Source organism: Trichosurus vulpecula, chromosome 2 (genome assembly GCF_011100635.1).
Source record: "Trichosurus vulpecula isolate mTriVul1 chromosome 2, mTriVul1.pri, whole genome shotgun sequence".
NCBI classification, from domain to species: Eukaryota; Metazoa; Chordata; class Mammalia; order Diprotodontia; family Phalangeridae; genus Trichosurus; species Trichosurus vulpecula.
In genome coordinates, this window is record NC_050574.1 from 376,096,084 (window position 1) to 376,111,321 (window position 15,238).

General features: G+C 34.8%; 1 protein-coding gene and 1 pseudogene across 4 annotated transcripts in view; one reads left to right on the forward strand and one right to left on the reverse strand.

The window, feature by feature from the left end:
- The first annotated feature begins 1,410 nt into the window (after positions 1-1,410).
- On the forward strand, positions 1,411-2,692 carry LOC118837204 (annotated as a pseudogene).
- A 6,122-nt stretch (positions 2,693-8,814) lies between these two features.
- Positions 8,815-15,238, reverse strand: part of GABPA (GA binding protein transcription factor subunit alpha) — a 74,547-nt gene continuing 68,123 nt past the window's right edge. For all 4 annotated transcript variants that reach the window (XM_036747928.1, XM_036747927.1, XM_036747929.1 and 1 more), the window contains exon 10: positions 8,815-9,582. In XM_036747928.1, the coding sequence (XP_036603823.1) occupies positions 9,354-9,582 (229 nt within the window). In that variant the 3' untranslated portion in view covers positions 8,815-9,353. The remainder of the gene's footprint in view (positions 9,583-15,238) is intronic.

Consider the following 15,238-nt stretch of genomic DNA (forward strand, 5'->3'; position numbering starts at 1 on the left):
AATCTTAATGGGTATCAGGAAAGGTCTCTTTTAGAAGGTGGGATTTTAGCTGAGACTTGAAAGAAGTCAGGGAAGCCAAAAGGTGGAGATGAGGATGAAGAGCATTCTAGCAACAGGGGAAAGTGTGAAAATTACCAGTCAGGAAACTGAGTTTCTTATTCAAGGAACTGTAAGAAGGCCATTCTGGATCTTGGGAGGGGGGGCTGGTAGGAGTGATATGATGTAAGATATAAGAAAATTAGAAAGTTAGGAGACCAGCTTATGAAAGTCTTTGTCAAAGAGTTTTAAATTTGATCATGGAGGTGACAGGGAGCCACTAGAATTTATTGACTAAGGGAATTACATGGTCAGATCGGCCCTTCAGGAAGATTAATTTGACTTGTGAGGTGAAACCTCAGAGTTGCTTTAATTTGCATTTCTCTATCAGTGATCAAGGTTATAACTACCTCTGTGTATAGCTAAGGTGGAATGGAGAAGTAGGTCATAGGAAATTGGTAAATTGAGGACCTGGGAAATTAGAGTGTATAAGGAAGCATCTATATATATGCTGACATTCCCTTAGTATAAAGGTTGGAACATCAATGTACGTTTAAGGTATACATCTTCAAAAGTAAATCAACTTTCAGTCCACTGAGGTAGTATTGTAATAAACAAGCAATATGGTGATAAAATAGCACTTCATAGGCCTGAGTTAATTACATCTAAAGTATATTACTATATGCCATTCAGATGACCTGGAAGAAATACTCTTCTTCTTTCAGAAATGACTCAATGTAATTCTAATGCTGGACATTCAATAACGAACAATGGAGTTTGTGTTTTAAGTACAAAAGGATGAAAAAAATTCACTTGCACAATTCACTTGCTAAAAATACAAGTAGTATTACAAAATCCCATACAAAACTACCTTGTAGAGAAAAATGACCCATTTTATTCCCAAAGTACTAAATTATGAATGTGGTACAGGATGACGTGCTGTAACTACATCTGATGAACAGTGATGCGTATGTAATAAAATATGATTTGTCATGTGAACTCTACAGAATGTCTACATGTTCTACTTTCCCAGTCAGTGTTCTAGTTTGAAAGACAAGTCTTGCTTGGGCTGGATTGCTCAGGCTGGATTTTATTACATCAGTGTGAATGACAGAGTTAAATGTTTCTGTTGTGGCTTCATGCTGGATAAATGGAAACAGAGAGAAAGTGCTATTGACAAACATAAAAACTGTATACTAGCTATGCCTTTATTCAGAATTTTACTTCAGTTAACAGTCTGGGATCTTTTCAGCCTATATATTCTTCAATGTGGATATTTTAATGATTCTTATTCCAGTTTTCCATTGCAACCAGTGTCTTCTAGAGCAGCTGAGGACTTGTGCCCCTTTGAACACCAGCCCTTGCCATTATTCAATGAGTACTGAAGACTTATCAGAATGGCTATTAACATTGTTTGCCACTATTAGATCTGGCAAGAGCTGGCTTTGCTACACAGGACCTAGATATACAGTAGCTAGTTTTGCCTATGGTGGCAAACTGAATAATTGGGAACCAAAAGATGATGCCATGTCAGAACATACAAGACATTTTCCTAACTGTCCTTTCCTGGAAAAACAAATCCAAGAAACATCAAGATTCAATGTTCATAAATTGAGCATTCAAACCTATGCAGCCCACGTTTAAACATTTGTGACGTGAACACCTCAAATTCCAGTTCATCCAGAGCAGCTTGCAAGTACTGGTTTTTATTATGTGGGTCAAAATGATAAAGTCAAATGCTTTTGCTGTGATTGCAAACTGAGGTATTGGAAATGAGGAACCGATCCTTGGGTGGGATATGCCAAGTGGTTCCCAAGGTGTGAGCTCTTGATATGAATGAAAGAACAAGAGTTTGTTAATGAAGTTCAAGCTAGTGCCCAAATCTCTTCGTCAACTTCAGATGCTCCAGGGGACAAAATTGCAGATCTACCAGTTATTCATTTTGTACTTAGGGAAAATAATTCAGAAGATGCAGTCATGATGAAAACTCCAATGATTAGAAGTCTAGTAAAAGAGACTGTTCAGATAAAATCTTAACATTGCTAAGATTATAAAAGTCAACGAGGTTGTGTCAATGCACAGGTCAATAAGGGTCTCCTCAAAGGAAGGAGAGAGACAAATTGAACAAATGCATTAGATGACCTAAAATTAATTTGGAAGAACAGAACGGCTGTTTCAGCTTTTGATTTGTTTACTTCCTACTCTGGATGGTCTCTTAACATCAGGTGTGATTAACGAGCAGGAACATAATGTTATTAAACAAAAAACGCAGATGTTCCTACATGCAAGAAAACTGGCATCTTTTTAGTCAAATATGTTGTAGCCAATATATGTATTGTATTTAGTCAAATATATGAAAGCCAATATGTTTAAAATGTTGTAGCCAATATATTTAAAATTTTTCTCAAAGAAATTGATTCTGCGTTGTATGAGAATTTGTTTGTGGAAAGGAACATAAAGCGTGTTCCAAAAGATGTTTCAGGTCTTCCTATGGAAGGAGACTATAGGAAGAAAGAACATGTAAAGTTTGTATGGATAAAAAAATTTCTATTGTATTTATTCCTTGTGGTCATCTAGTAGTATGCAAAGCTGTGCTCTTTTTCTAAGAAAATGCCCTATTTGCAAAGGTATAAGTAAATATACAGTTCATTCATGAAAAAAAATCCATTCCTCCAAATTTGATTGGAAAAGGCTTCAAAGTTATCAATCATGAACCACTGAAATCTTCTGGGAGACAGAGAAGTGGTTAGTGTTTTTTAGTAACAAATTAATGTATAATTCTTGCTTGGTACCAGTTACTTGGTTTTTATTAAAGTTCCTGGTGTCACATACTAGAAGCATAATTCTTTGAAAGTTTGTGTGTTTGTGTGCATGTTTTTGTGTTGGGAGAGCAGGATGTGATATTGTGTGCTTTAAAGCAGGGCTGTCCAACCTTAGGTTTTTATTGAAACAATAGACAATATATTTTGATTTGCCATTTTATTGAGAGCTCTGCAGTAGCTCAGCTTTGTTTACTAAAGCATTTATGTAAATTTCTATGCTTGTAGGTGGGCTGCATAAATCACACTGGGGGCTGCATTTTAGACAGCCCTGCTTTAAAGTATAAGGATAAAGGCTAGAAATAGTGCTATTATACAGCATTGAGATAACTGAATTTGTGTATATATACACATACACATACACAGATATATTTGGGGTGATGTGTGTATAGACATATACATACATACATATACATATATACACATATGTATATATGGAGAGAGAAATTGGTGGCACAGTTGATACAATGCAAGTAATGGATTCAGTAAAATAAGTCTGGCCTCAGACACTTGGTAGCTGTGTGACCCTGGGCAAATCACTTAACCCTGTTTGCCTCAGTTTCCTTATTTGTAAAATAAGTTGAAGAAAATGACAAACCACTCCATTATCTTTGCCAAGAAAACCCCAAGTGGGGTCATGAAGAATCAGACATGACTGAAATGACTCAACTCTATGTATGCACGTATATATGCATTTATATATATGTATATGTATACACACATATATTTGATGTTTCCTTGTCTTTCAAGATATTCCAGATTACATCAGATTTTCTCCAAACTTCTTTAACAAGTGAAAATCTGAATTTATGACAGGTAAGATTAGAAAGTAGCTTTCTGCATTATAACATGATTTACAAAGTTTCTTTAGTGATCTGTAGTGTATTTAGTGATTTTATTTCAGGTGCATGGCTGTTGTATGTCAGATACTGGTATTCATTATAAAAACTGAATAATACTGTTGTGGTAGGATGATATTCTTTATAAACTAAATTGTTTTGTGAAACAAGTAATAATGTCCTTTTTTATAATGGGTGTCTGCTGTAATTCCTTGTTTTTCTGTATTTTCTGGGTTGGTGTTAATATTTTGGGGGAGGGAGGGAGGACAATTGGGGTTAAGTGACTTACCCAGAGTCACACGGCTAGTAAGTATCAGAGGCCGGATTTGAATTGAGATTCTTCTGACTCTAGGACTGGTGCTCTATCCACTGCACCACCTAGCTGCCCTAGCTGTTAATACTTTTAACAAATGTTTCTGTATGATGCCACCTAGTGTGGAGATATCTACAACTATCTGGTTGTCATCTTTGTCTTTCCTGTAGTGCTTAAAACATCATAGTCAATTAATATTTGTTAATTAAATGAAAGAATAATTTCAATTAAAAAAACAAATTTAATGCCTTTTTACCATTTTCCATCTTTCTTGGTCTCTCTGCAGTATTTAACAGTGATGATTACCTTGTCTTCCTCAATATTTTCTCCTCTCTGCATTTTCATGACACATTGCTTTCTCCTAGTTTTCCATTTCCTCCTCTGTCTCCTTTGTAGGCTCATCATCCATATCTTAGCCCCTATGTGTTGGTGTATTCCAGGATTCATCAAATGCTGTAGATTCAATTATCTTCTCTATGATGACTCCCAAATGTACACATCCAGCTCTCATCCCCCTCCTGAATTCTAGTCCTACACATTAAACCACCTACTTGGTATCTCGACCTGATTTTCTCATAGATATTTCAAACTCAATGTCTAAAACAGAAGTCATCATTCTTTCAAAACCCACTCCCATTTCTGTCAAGGTCACTGCCATTTTTCCAACATCCTCCACATAGCTGCCAAAATGATAGCTCCAGCCACTGCTATTTTCTAGCATAAAAGACAAAATGCCTCTGACTGGTATTTAAAGCCCTTCACCAACTGGCTCCACCCTACTTTTCCAGGTTTATTACTTCTCTTTAGGGGCTCAATTTCCCAAAACAGCCTACTTACTGTTCTGTATACATAATAATCCTGTGTCCAGAACTTTGCCCAGGCTGTCCTTTGATGCCCAAAATGCACTCTCCTCACTTCTGCCTCTTAGAATCCCTACCTCCCTTGAAAGTTCAGCTTAAGTGCTAATCATATATATGTGTATACATATATACACACACACACGTGTGTGTATACACACATACATGTCTATTTACATATATACACATACACACATGTATATATGTATGTATGTATGTATATAGAAAGACATAGTGTCTTTCCAGATTCCTCCAGTTATTAGTCCTTACCCTACTTCCCCACTTCTTTTGTATTTATATCTGTCTCTGTTGTTGCTCCAAATAGAAGTTCCTTGAGAATGGATCTGTGTAATTTTTCTTTATATCCTAGGCTAATGGAAATACCATCTATTCCTGTTTTTACACACAAATCTTTAGATGCAAATATTAACATTTCATCTCTTTTAACCTAAGAGTTGAAATCCAGACTCATTAATGCTAAAAATATTCTGAAGGGTTCTTTGTTTAGTCAGACAAGCATTACCATTGGTATAATCATGTTTAAACACATGCCCTATTTATAGATTAACCTGCATTGTGGGAATAGTGAGGACAAAACCAGTACTTTTATACAATAAAGAAGTAAATTAAAAGTCTTAGACAAAAATTGTGATGAATGAAAATACCTCAACACTTTCCTAATCTTGCTATTGACAGCTAAACCAGCTTTTAAAAAGTGTATTGGACAAAGAAATGAGAAGGTATTGGGAATTAGGAGACATGGGTTATGAATTTAGCTTTACTACTGTTCGCTAAGTCATTTAATCTCTTCAGTTTTGCTCATCTGAGACACAGTTGGACTAAATTGTCTCCAGAGCTAACAATGTGTGAAATTCAAAATTAAAATTAAATAAATTAAAAATTAACTTAAAAATCAGAAATAAAAGCTGAAATGTGATCTAGTTCCAGTTAAGGGTGTACAAAAAGCTTTACTAAAGTGTTGAACCAGGCATTCGTCTGAACTTTAGTGCAATTCTAAGCATTTTGCTGATTCCCATTCTATCCCCATTAACTTGAAGGCTTAAACTTAAGATTTTAAAAACATTTTACTATATGCAGTTATTAACATTATGTCTGAAGCAATCACTGTCTAGGATTATTTAAAAAAAAAAGAACCAAACAAAATACCAAAGTGTAGCCCTTTACATTCACAGAAAAGAGTAGGTTTTTCTTTTGGTTTTATAGAAAAAACTATATATTTTTTTCAAATTCATTTTGAGGTATTGATTCTATTTATTATTTAACATAAGGTTTGAGGCTACTACATTGTGCAGATCAGACAGAATGCTAGGACTGGAGGGATAAAGACCTGGGTGAAAATTTTGCCTCTTAAGACTTACTAGTTATGTGACTGTAGGCAACTTACTTCATCTTTACGCTGCTTAGGCGATTTCCTAGAAATTGGCTAGTAAATCATAGATTCTCTGTTAGTGGAAGAAGTTCCTATACCAATGAAATTACACTTTCCTGTATTTGTGTATGAGCTTCAAGTGCTAACTGCTTAGATATGATACATGAATGCAGTATTCTCAACCTCCTACTCATTTTTAGGAATTTGAAACTACTATTGTATTTAGGAAAAAAAACCCTCAAACATCAAAGACATTTATTGTTCAACAGTTTTATTCTTCTCATTTTATGATTTTGACATTTTATGCACAAATATTTTTATATCTGAGTAAAAATAGAAAAGAATTGTTTTATTTAAAATTACTAAAAAAACACGAATACATAATTGTTACTATGACAGTATAAGTGTCTTTATTTAAAGAGTAAAAACATATTCAAAAAATCCTGCTTCCCTTTACAAAAGATGGGTAATTTTTTTTTCCTGGTAGTAACAGAACAATATCATCGACATTTTAATATCTGTATACCCTCTAGGTCTGATGACCCAGCTAATCAAAGATTTGCAAGTATGACAAATTTGAAAACACTTTTGTGCTATTTGAAAGTTGCACTAGCCCTTTTTAAAGGGGAAGAGTGCATAAATCACAAAGATAGAAAAACAGCAGACCTTACCAAAAATAAATGAAACAAACTTTCAAAGAAAGTTATACTTGTTCAATAATAGAGGAGTTTCAGATAATTGCTTAGGCAATAAATGCAAGTATTCATCTGGATTATTTCTAATTTACTAATAATATACTTGTTTTGATAAGAAGCTTAATTTCAGTGTGGAGGAAAGCATTTCTCTTTAGGATAACCCACCTCTAATTTAACATGCTAACACATGATTTTCCAGATCTTTGCCACAGTCTCAGGCAAGTTAGCTATAGATGTAAACTGCTACATATGGAGGGACATTTGAAAACAAAACTGCCTAATAAGCCTTCCAACTGAATATTTGTTAGCTTCAAAATATGTATGTTAGGACAAAGCTATAGCCCAAATTAGCCTGAAATTTTATATCATTGGTGGTTAAGGCAAATAAGGTCACTACCAATGGGGAGAAATAGATGAAATCCTATGGGGAAAAAATATTTCTGGAGAACATTGAGAAAAAAAAATTGGATCACTGTGGTTCCTAGACAGACAAAAGTAAAGTAGATTCAATTCTTTTCCCAACAAACACATGTAGATGGGATCCAAAAGAGATAGAAAGATTTCTCCCTTTCCTCAGATGATTCTTTACTAATTAGAAAAATCTTAAATAACTAGTCACTTTTTTTCCTGCAACAAAAGAGGGAATTATTACTGTTTTTGAACTTTTAATGGTTAATTGAAGCTATGCTGTTACTTATAAATGCATACTACTCCTTTTACAATCTTTGAGAGAAAAGCCTTATAACTATATAACTTAAATGGCAAATGTCATTATACCACTTGCATTAGCAAACTGATGCATAAAATAGAAATTAAAGAGTTTTATTGTTCTTAAACTTCAGCTACATAAAGTGTTGTAGGCATTAAAAAAGATATTAAGATATTAATTTTTTAAAAGCTAGATTATTAGAGTAAGGCATTTCTTAACCTGGTAGTGGAAACTATTAGGGAAGAAGATAAAGGATGAAAAATATTGGAGATACTTCTTCCCTGTTTCCAGGCTCAGTTGTCAAGAAAATGACCTTTCCTATGAATCTTGATCTCTTCTACCCAATTAACAGTCAATTAACATTTACAGATCTTTCATTATGAAGTTACTGCTTTGGAAAGGGATAGGAGTAGATTTAAGAACGATGTAGGGCATCAAGGGTCATGTCTAAGATGCCAACTCACTATCACGGAGAGCTGAAGAGACATTTATCAGTTTCTTGGTTCTGGATTCAAGGATATACTTAAAGCATAATGAGATATTTCTGTCCAGAGTTAATTTATGGTAGGAAAATGGTTATTTACAGGGAGGAAAGGGTATGAGAATATTTTAAGATATTGAAAAGGAAGCATAAACGAAAGCCTATTTCCATTTTAAAAAATATTAGACTATCCAAAAGTCTGGAAGCCAAATTCCCAGCTTTTCATAAGTATATGTGCAAGTAAAATATTCTCTTCCTGTATAGTAAGGAACTACTGACTGATTCGAAGTCTTCATTTCATCCAGGTAAAAAAACATAATGAATATATAAGCTGCCCTGCTTAGTATAACCAGCACCGTAGGGTAATAAAACACAAAACTATTTTCTGGTTGAGGTATACCTTTTCAGGCTTTTAAACTTCTGACAGGAAAAACAGATCATTAAGATTTCTGTTAATAGCTGGTCTATTAGAATTTACATCTCTCAAAATAATTTAAATTCTTGGTCTCATGTATGTATTTTATTCTATACACAATACAATGAATCCATATAATTGGCTTGACTTAAGCCAGATTTAAACCTGGATCTCTTTCTTCAGCATTGATCTTTTCTGCTAGTCACCTTCTTACTGTACTTTCCTTCCAAATACAAAAATTGCCATAATGACTTGATACCGCAAGTTTAGTAATTTATTCAACTTCTTTATAACATCTCTTATTTCAGTTGTTTGATCAGATGAAACTAACAGGCATACATGCACTAGTGGTGGAAATTCCATTCTGTAGTTTTAATTAAAGTAACATCTAAGATAGCAGAGAGGAGAAACAGTCACATTTTCCAAAATTATTAAAGTATACCCTAGACTGTTTCCTGTAAATTCTTCATGTACTTTTCTTCTTTAGATGCTACTACAAATTTTTTTTTAATTAATACTGACCAGATTTAGCTTTCCTGACAGATATCCAACTATCAACCACAGCGGGACAGCCTTCACACTGAAGACATTGTGTTAATCCCTTAACACATACATATGCATACACTGAAATATATGCTCAAAGTAAAAAGATCCAAATTCACAATAGTCTGAAATCTCTGTAAAAAAATCATGCATCAGATTGTACTGTCTACAAATAAAAGAAGCTTCAGATTCTGTAACAAAGAGCAATGCTTGTTTTAACTATTCAAAAAGGCCTCATGCTTCTAAGGTCCCGGGCTCAATTATCTTTTTCTGTTTGCAGAGAAGCAGTAGCTAATGCAACTGCTGTGACCGGCTGTGCAATACCATGAAGCTGCATCTTTGCAAGTTTCTTTTGTTCACACTCTGTAACCAAACGGTTCAACTCTGCTGCACTGTATCCAATAAGAGTCTTCAAATCACAAACAAACTTGTACACAAACCTCTTGCCTTGTACTTTACAGATCATGTCTCCATCATAGTAATACCTTTAAAAAGAAAGAAATACATTAGAATTATGCCAGTGATAGATAATACAGATACATTCTAATAACTTTACAAAACAGAAATCTAGCAGATTGTCTCTGGTTATTTACCAAATCACCATAATTAATTTCTTAGAATTTTATTAGATGCCCAATAAATATCTGATGAATGAATGTGACAGAGAAATACTGAAAGCAACTATTAATATAAAAGCCAGAAATTATGTTCAATTCAAATCTAGACATACCTCATTGCAAAGATGACCTTAGTGCTATGATAAAATATTGGCCATTAAAAAAAGATTTAAAAAATCAGTAAATATCAAAAAGTAATCACATAAAGATAGAATATTTCCTAGGAATTATCAAACTGCTTCCTCATTTTCTCTGTTGTAAAAAATAAACAAAAGCTCAACAAATCGCTTACTTGGAAAGTCCCACTAACTCATTTATACTTACTTGGTATATACTAACAGATACATAAGTTCTTTGAGAGTAGGGACTGGGGGCAGCTAGGTGGTGCAGTGAGTAGAGCACCGGCCCTGGAGTCAGGAGGACCTAAGTTCAAATCCGGCCTCAGACACTCGACACACTTACTAGCTGTATGACCTTGGGCAAGTCACTTAACCCCAACTGCCCTGCCTTCCCCCCTGCAAAAAAAAAAAAAAAGAGAGAGAGAGTAGGGATTGTTTCATTCTTAAAATCTGTATCCCTGATATCTAGCATAGTGTCTGATATGTAGTGGATACAGTGTCTGATATGTAGTGGATACTTGATAAATGCTTGTAAATTGAGTAACTGATTCATGTCAAGAGATTCCTGGTTCATATCTAACCCCTTCAACATTTGGAGGAGTTAAGTAACACAGTGGTTAGAGTGCTAGGTTTGGAGTCAAGAAGACCCAAGTTTGAATCCTGCCTCAGATACCTGCTAGCCATGTGATCTGGGCAAGTCATTTAATCTTTTTCAGCCTTAAGATTCATCTGTAAAATGAGAGGGTTGGACTCAATGGCATCTAAGATCCTTTTCAACTCTAAATCTGATGTTATTGTCTCTCATATCTTGTCCACCTCAATCTTGGAATAATTCCTTCAAGAGATAGACAGAATAAAAGTATTACCCTATGGTAGAAAATTTGCTGTATCCCTGACTAAATAGTTCATTATAACCTCCTGCCCTCCTCATGATCATTTCCCCTCTTCTGCTCTGAAATATCTTCTTTAGGTGCATGCCCTCTCATGCTTCTGTGTTTCAGGTGCTTCTAGTAGCTATAATTCCTCTTTTCCTAAGGCAGGATGCTGTCCATGGATTTAGAATCCTCTCTCACAGGCAGTGGTCTCTTTAAGCACCAAATCCCTATAATCAGTAATGTAGTGTTTGTTACATGAACCCCTTAGGGTTCACAATAATGGTCTAAATGATATGTGCTAAAAATCTTTAATGGTATCTTACGCAATAAATGTTATAAATATATTTTCCCTCTGCGCCAAGATTATGGATGTTTGAAACACCATAGGACTTTTTCTGCAGCAATTTGAAACCCTTATGATCATGTGGACAATGATTTTGGAGTTTGCATAGCAATTACATCAAATGCTGACCACTTCTAACAAAATTCAATGTGTTCTTGCAGTTTCTAAATCCATTATCACAGTTTTCAAATTGCTAGAAGGATTCAACATTCGTAACAAACCCATGCCCAATAGGTAGTCAAATGCATGTGCATACCCTCATTTGCATTCTGTACACTGCACCATGGCAGCTCCCTTGTCTCACACCGTTACCCTGTAATAACACCTCACCAGCTGCATAATCACTTAATCAAGATGTTAGGAACATTAGCCTTCTCATAGCATGTACATTACAAACCATCACTAAGGTTCTGCAGAAACAAACCCTACATTGCCTCACTGCAATATTAAGGCTGTTTTCCAATTTAAACTTATCCTCCAATTATGCTATTATTCTTTGATCTAGTGAATCTTCAAATGAACTGGTTGGCAACAGAGTTGTTCAGTTGTTCACTAAGTTCCCTAAGAATGTAGCCAGTGTGCCAGTATTAGGAGAGAAGTCGTGTCCAATGAAATTATTTCTTTGCAAGGGTTAGTTTATAAAAAAATATTTTTTAAAATGAAGCAATATATGTAAATAAACTTTGAGTACATTTAACATTTAATACAGTGCTTGTCATTAGCTATTTTTCAATTGGCTAGGAAGCTAAAAATAAAAAATGAATTTCCATCTCTCAGCACAAGAGCTTGTGAAATCTTAACTAATTCTACTACGTTTTTGTATGAACAAGCAGTTTCACTTTATTCTTGTTTTAAATAAAAATACAGAAATAAACTAGATAGAGAACAAGATTCAAAACTGTTTTTCTGGTGATGAGCCAAATATTGCAAACCTATGTTCAATGAAAATTTCCAACATCAAAATTAAGTTTACATAAGATTATTAAGCATTTTCCAATAATTATTGGGACTTATATTTATTAAATCTGTTATTTACATTAAAAATTTGTAAAATAAAGAAATGTAAGAAGTTGTTTTGTAGATAATAAGCATGTGAGGTCTTGCTGGATTATTTCTTTTAATTCTTACAGAATGTCTTACATAAAATTACAATTATGTTAAAATTTATTTTATATTTATAATTTTCATAATTATAGCTGGAATAAAAGGATTTGATAATTATAGTTAAATGATGTAAAATTTAATTTGGAGCTTTTGGGGGCAAAAGTTTTCATCGTAGTTATTTTAAGTATTTAATGAATAAATCTAAAATAATATTTTGAATAGCATATGAAATCACAGGTTTTTGTTGAGGTAGTTGTTGAAAGGGGCTCAAGGAAGGAAAAAGAATCTTTTGGAACTGCTGCTATAGATTCCTAAGGTCCTCTTGTCTCATTATAGAATATTTCTCTCTTCCCATGAAAATACTGTTTAGTGGGGCCTTCTACTGCTAGTCAATCAAAATTTCCCACCTCTTCACCCCATTTCAATCTCTCCCTGTCACCACACTGCTTCTCCCATAGGTCCTTTTCTTCCTGAGAGATTAGAAGAGTTATTTTCTCTTCACTGTTTACCACTGATTTGATAAGGATACATCATATATTCCCATTGATTTTCTCCCCTTTTATGTACCTTCCCATTGTTCAGTTTAACCCCACAAAAAACATGATTCTGCCACAGGTCAGTTAGTCAACTCAACTAGTGTTTATTAAGCAACTACTATGTGCCAGGAACTGGGTTAAAGGCTGGAGATATAAAGAAAGGCAAAGGATAGTCCCTGCTCTCAAGAAGCTCACAGTCTAATAATGGAAACAACAAAATAACTATGTATGAATAAGACAGACACAATATAAATTGGAGGCAACTTCGGATGGACAGCACTAAGATTAACGAAGCCTGCGAAAGGCTTTTTGTAAAAGCTGAACCTTTAGCTGAGATCTGAAGAGAGTCATATAAGCCAGGAGAATGAGTTGTGGACGAAGGTTCCAGGCATGGAGACACAGCCCATGAAAACAGAATTAGGAGATGGACTTGTATGTAAGGAACATAAAGGAGGACAAAATACCACTTGCACGTTTGTCGCTCTGAACCTGAAGTTTGCTAGTTGGCTAACAGTGGCTGAGTAGGGCAATGATCAGCCTTTGCTCCAGATCACACAGCTACGTGAACACTGCAAATTTGCAGGTTTCTAGCATGAGTTGTCACTGAGATTTTGATATAACACTCAAAACCTCAAGAAAGCAGCAGAAGGACTCAAGAGGACAAAAGTTCAAGTCAGACATTCTTCCTGGAAGTACACAGAGATTTTTAGATTCAGCACAAAGCCCAAAGTCTGGAAGCAGGCTGGAAAAATGAGCAAACAAAAAAGATTCCTGCCACAAAGAGCCATCAATGGTGTCAGAGATGCTTAAGACACAAACACAAAGAAGAGAATGACTCTAAAATGTCTACAAGCAAAGTCATAAAGAAAAATGTAATGGGCACAAATCCAATGGGAAATCTTGGAGAGGTTTAAAAAAAAACTAAAAAATTACTTTTAAAAACCAAATGAGAACACTAAAGGAAAACATGGGAAAAGAACTAAGCACTATGGGGGAAAAGAATTGAAAAGAGAATTAACAGGTTGGCCCAAGAAGTACAAATCCTTGGCCAAGCAACAAAATCCCTAAAAAATTAAAATGGACAACCAAGTAAAGGTATCTCATAGCAAAAACAACTGAACTGAAGAAGACTGAGAAGAGATAAATTAAGAATCACTGAACTATCTAAATACCACATTCAAAAAAGGGAGTCTAGAAATATTTAAGAAATCAGAAAACTACCTAAATCTCTGAGAACCAGAGGACAAAACAGAAAGAGAAAGCATATACCAGTTACCTCTAGAAATAAATCCCAAAATGAAAACTCACAGGAACATTACAGGCAAAATCCAGAGCTTCTAGGTCAAAGAAAAAGTACTGCAAATAGCCAGAAAGAAAGAATTCAAGTTCTGAGGAGCCACAGTCAAGATCATGTAACTACCACTATAAAGGAACAGGGAACTTGGAATGTGATATTACAGAAGGTAAGATGTAGGCTTACAACCAAGAATAACTTACCCAGCTAAACTCAGTATAATTCTACAGGGGAAGAAAACCTAACTTTTAACAAAGTAAAGGTCTTCCAAGCATTCCTGATGAAAAGACCAAATGCGCATAGAGACATTGAACTACATACACAGGTGCCAAGAGAAACATAAAAGGATAAACATGAACTAATAATCATAAGGGACTAAATAAAGATAAATAGCTTATATTATGGAGAAATGATACATCTGTGTCTTCAATAACCCTTTCATAATGAGGGTTCATAGAGGGAGTCTAAGTAAGCAGAAGGCTTAGCAGTGATTCTGTTATGAGAAAAAGAAAGAATATACTGTAAGGGTAGGGATAGGGAGGAGAGGAAGGATAGGAAAATTATCTCACTGGATTGGGGTGTGCAAGTAGAAGTATATGCAAAAACAAAAGCAAAACACTTAAACTTTACTCTCAAGTAAACCGGTCAAAGAAGGGGGAAAAAAAAATATATATATATATGTATATATATATGTATACATATATATATGTATATGTACACACAGAGTTGGGTACAGAAACACATTTCATTCAACAGGGAAACGAAAGAAAGGGGAGAAGTGATAGGAAAAAGAAGGATGGTACATTAAAGGAGGGATAAGTACTAAGCAAAAAAGGATGTACAAAAATATTTATAGTTGTTGAAACACCTATTGTAAACCCTGGTGGGTCTGAACTGGACAAAACTCCATACCACAAAATTCGATGGCAGAGAACTAGAAACTGAGAAGGTACCCATTAATTGGGGACTGTGTGAACAAATTATAGTACTGAATGTGATGGAACACTATTGTGTTATAAGAAATGATGGGAGGGGCAGCTAGGTGGGTCACTGGATAGAACACTGGCCCTGTAGTCAAGAGGACCTAAGTTCAAATCTGGCCTCAGACACTTGACACTAGCTGAGTAACCCTGGGTAAGTCACTTAACCCCAACTGCCTCACACACACAAACAAAAAAAAGATTGGAAAGGGATGGTTTCAGAGAAATCTGGGAAGACTTGTAGAAACTGATGCAGAGTGAAGTGAGTAGAAC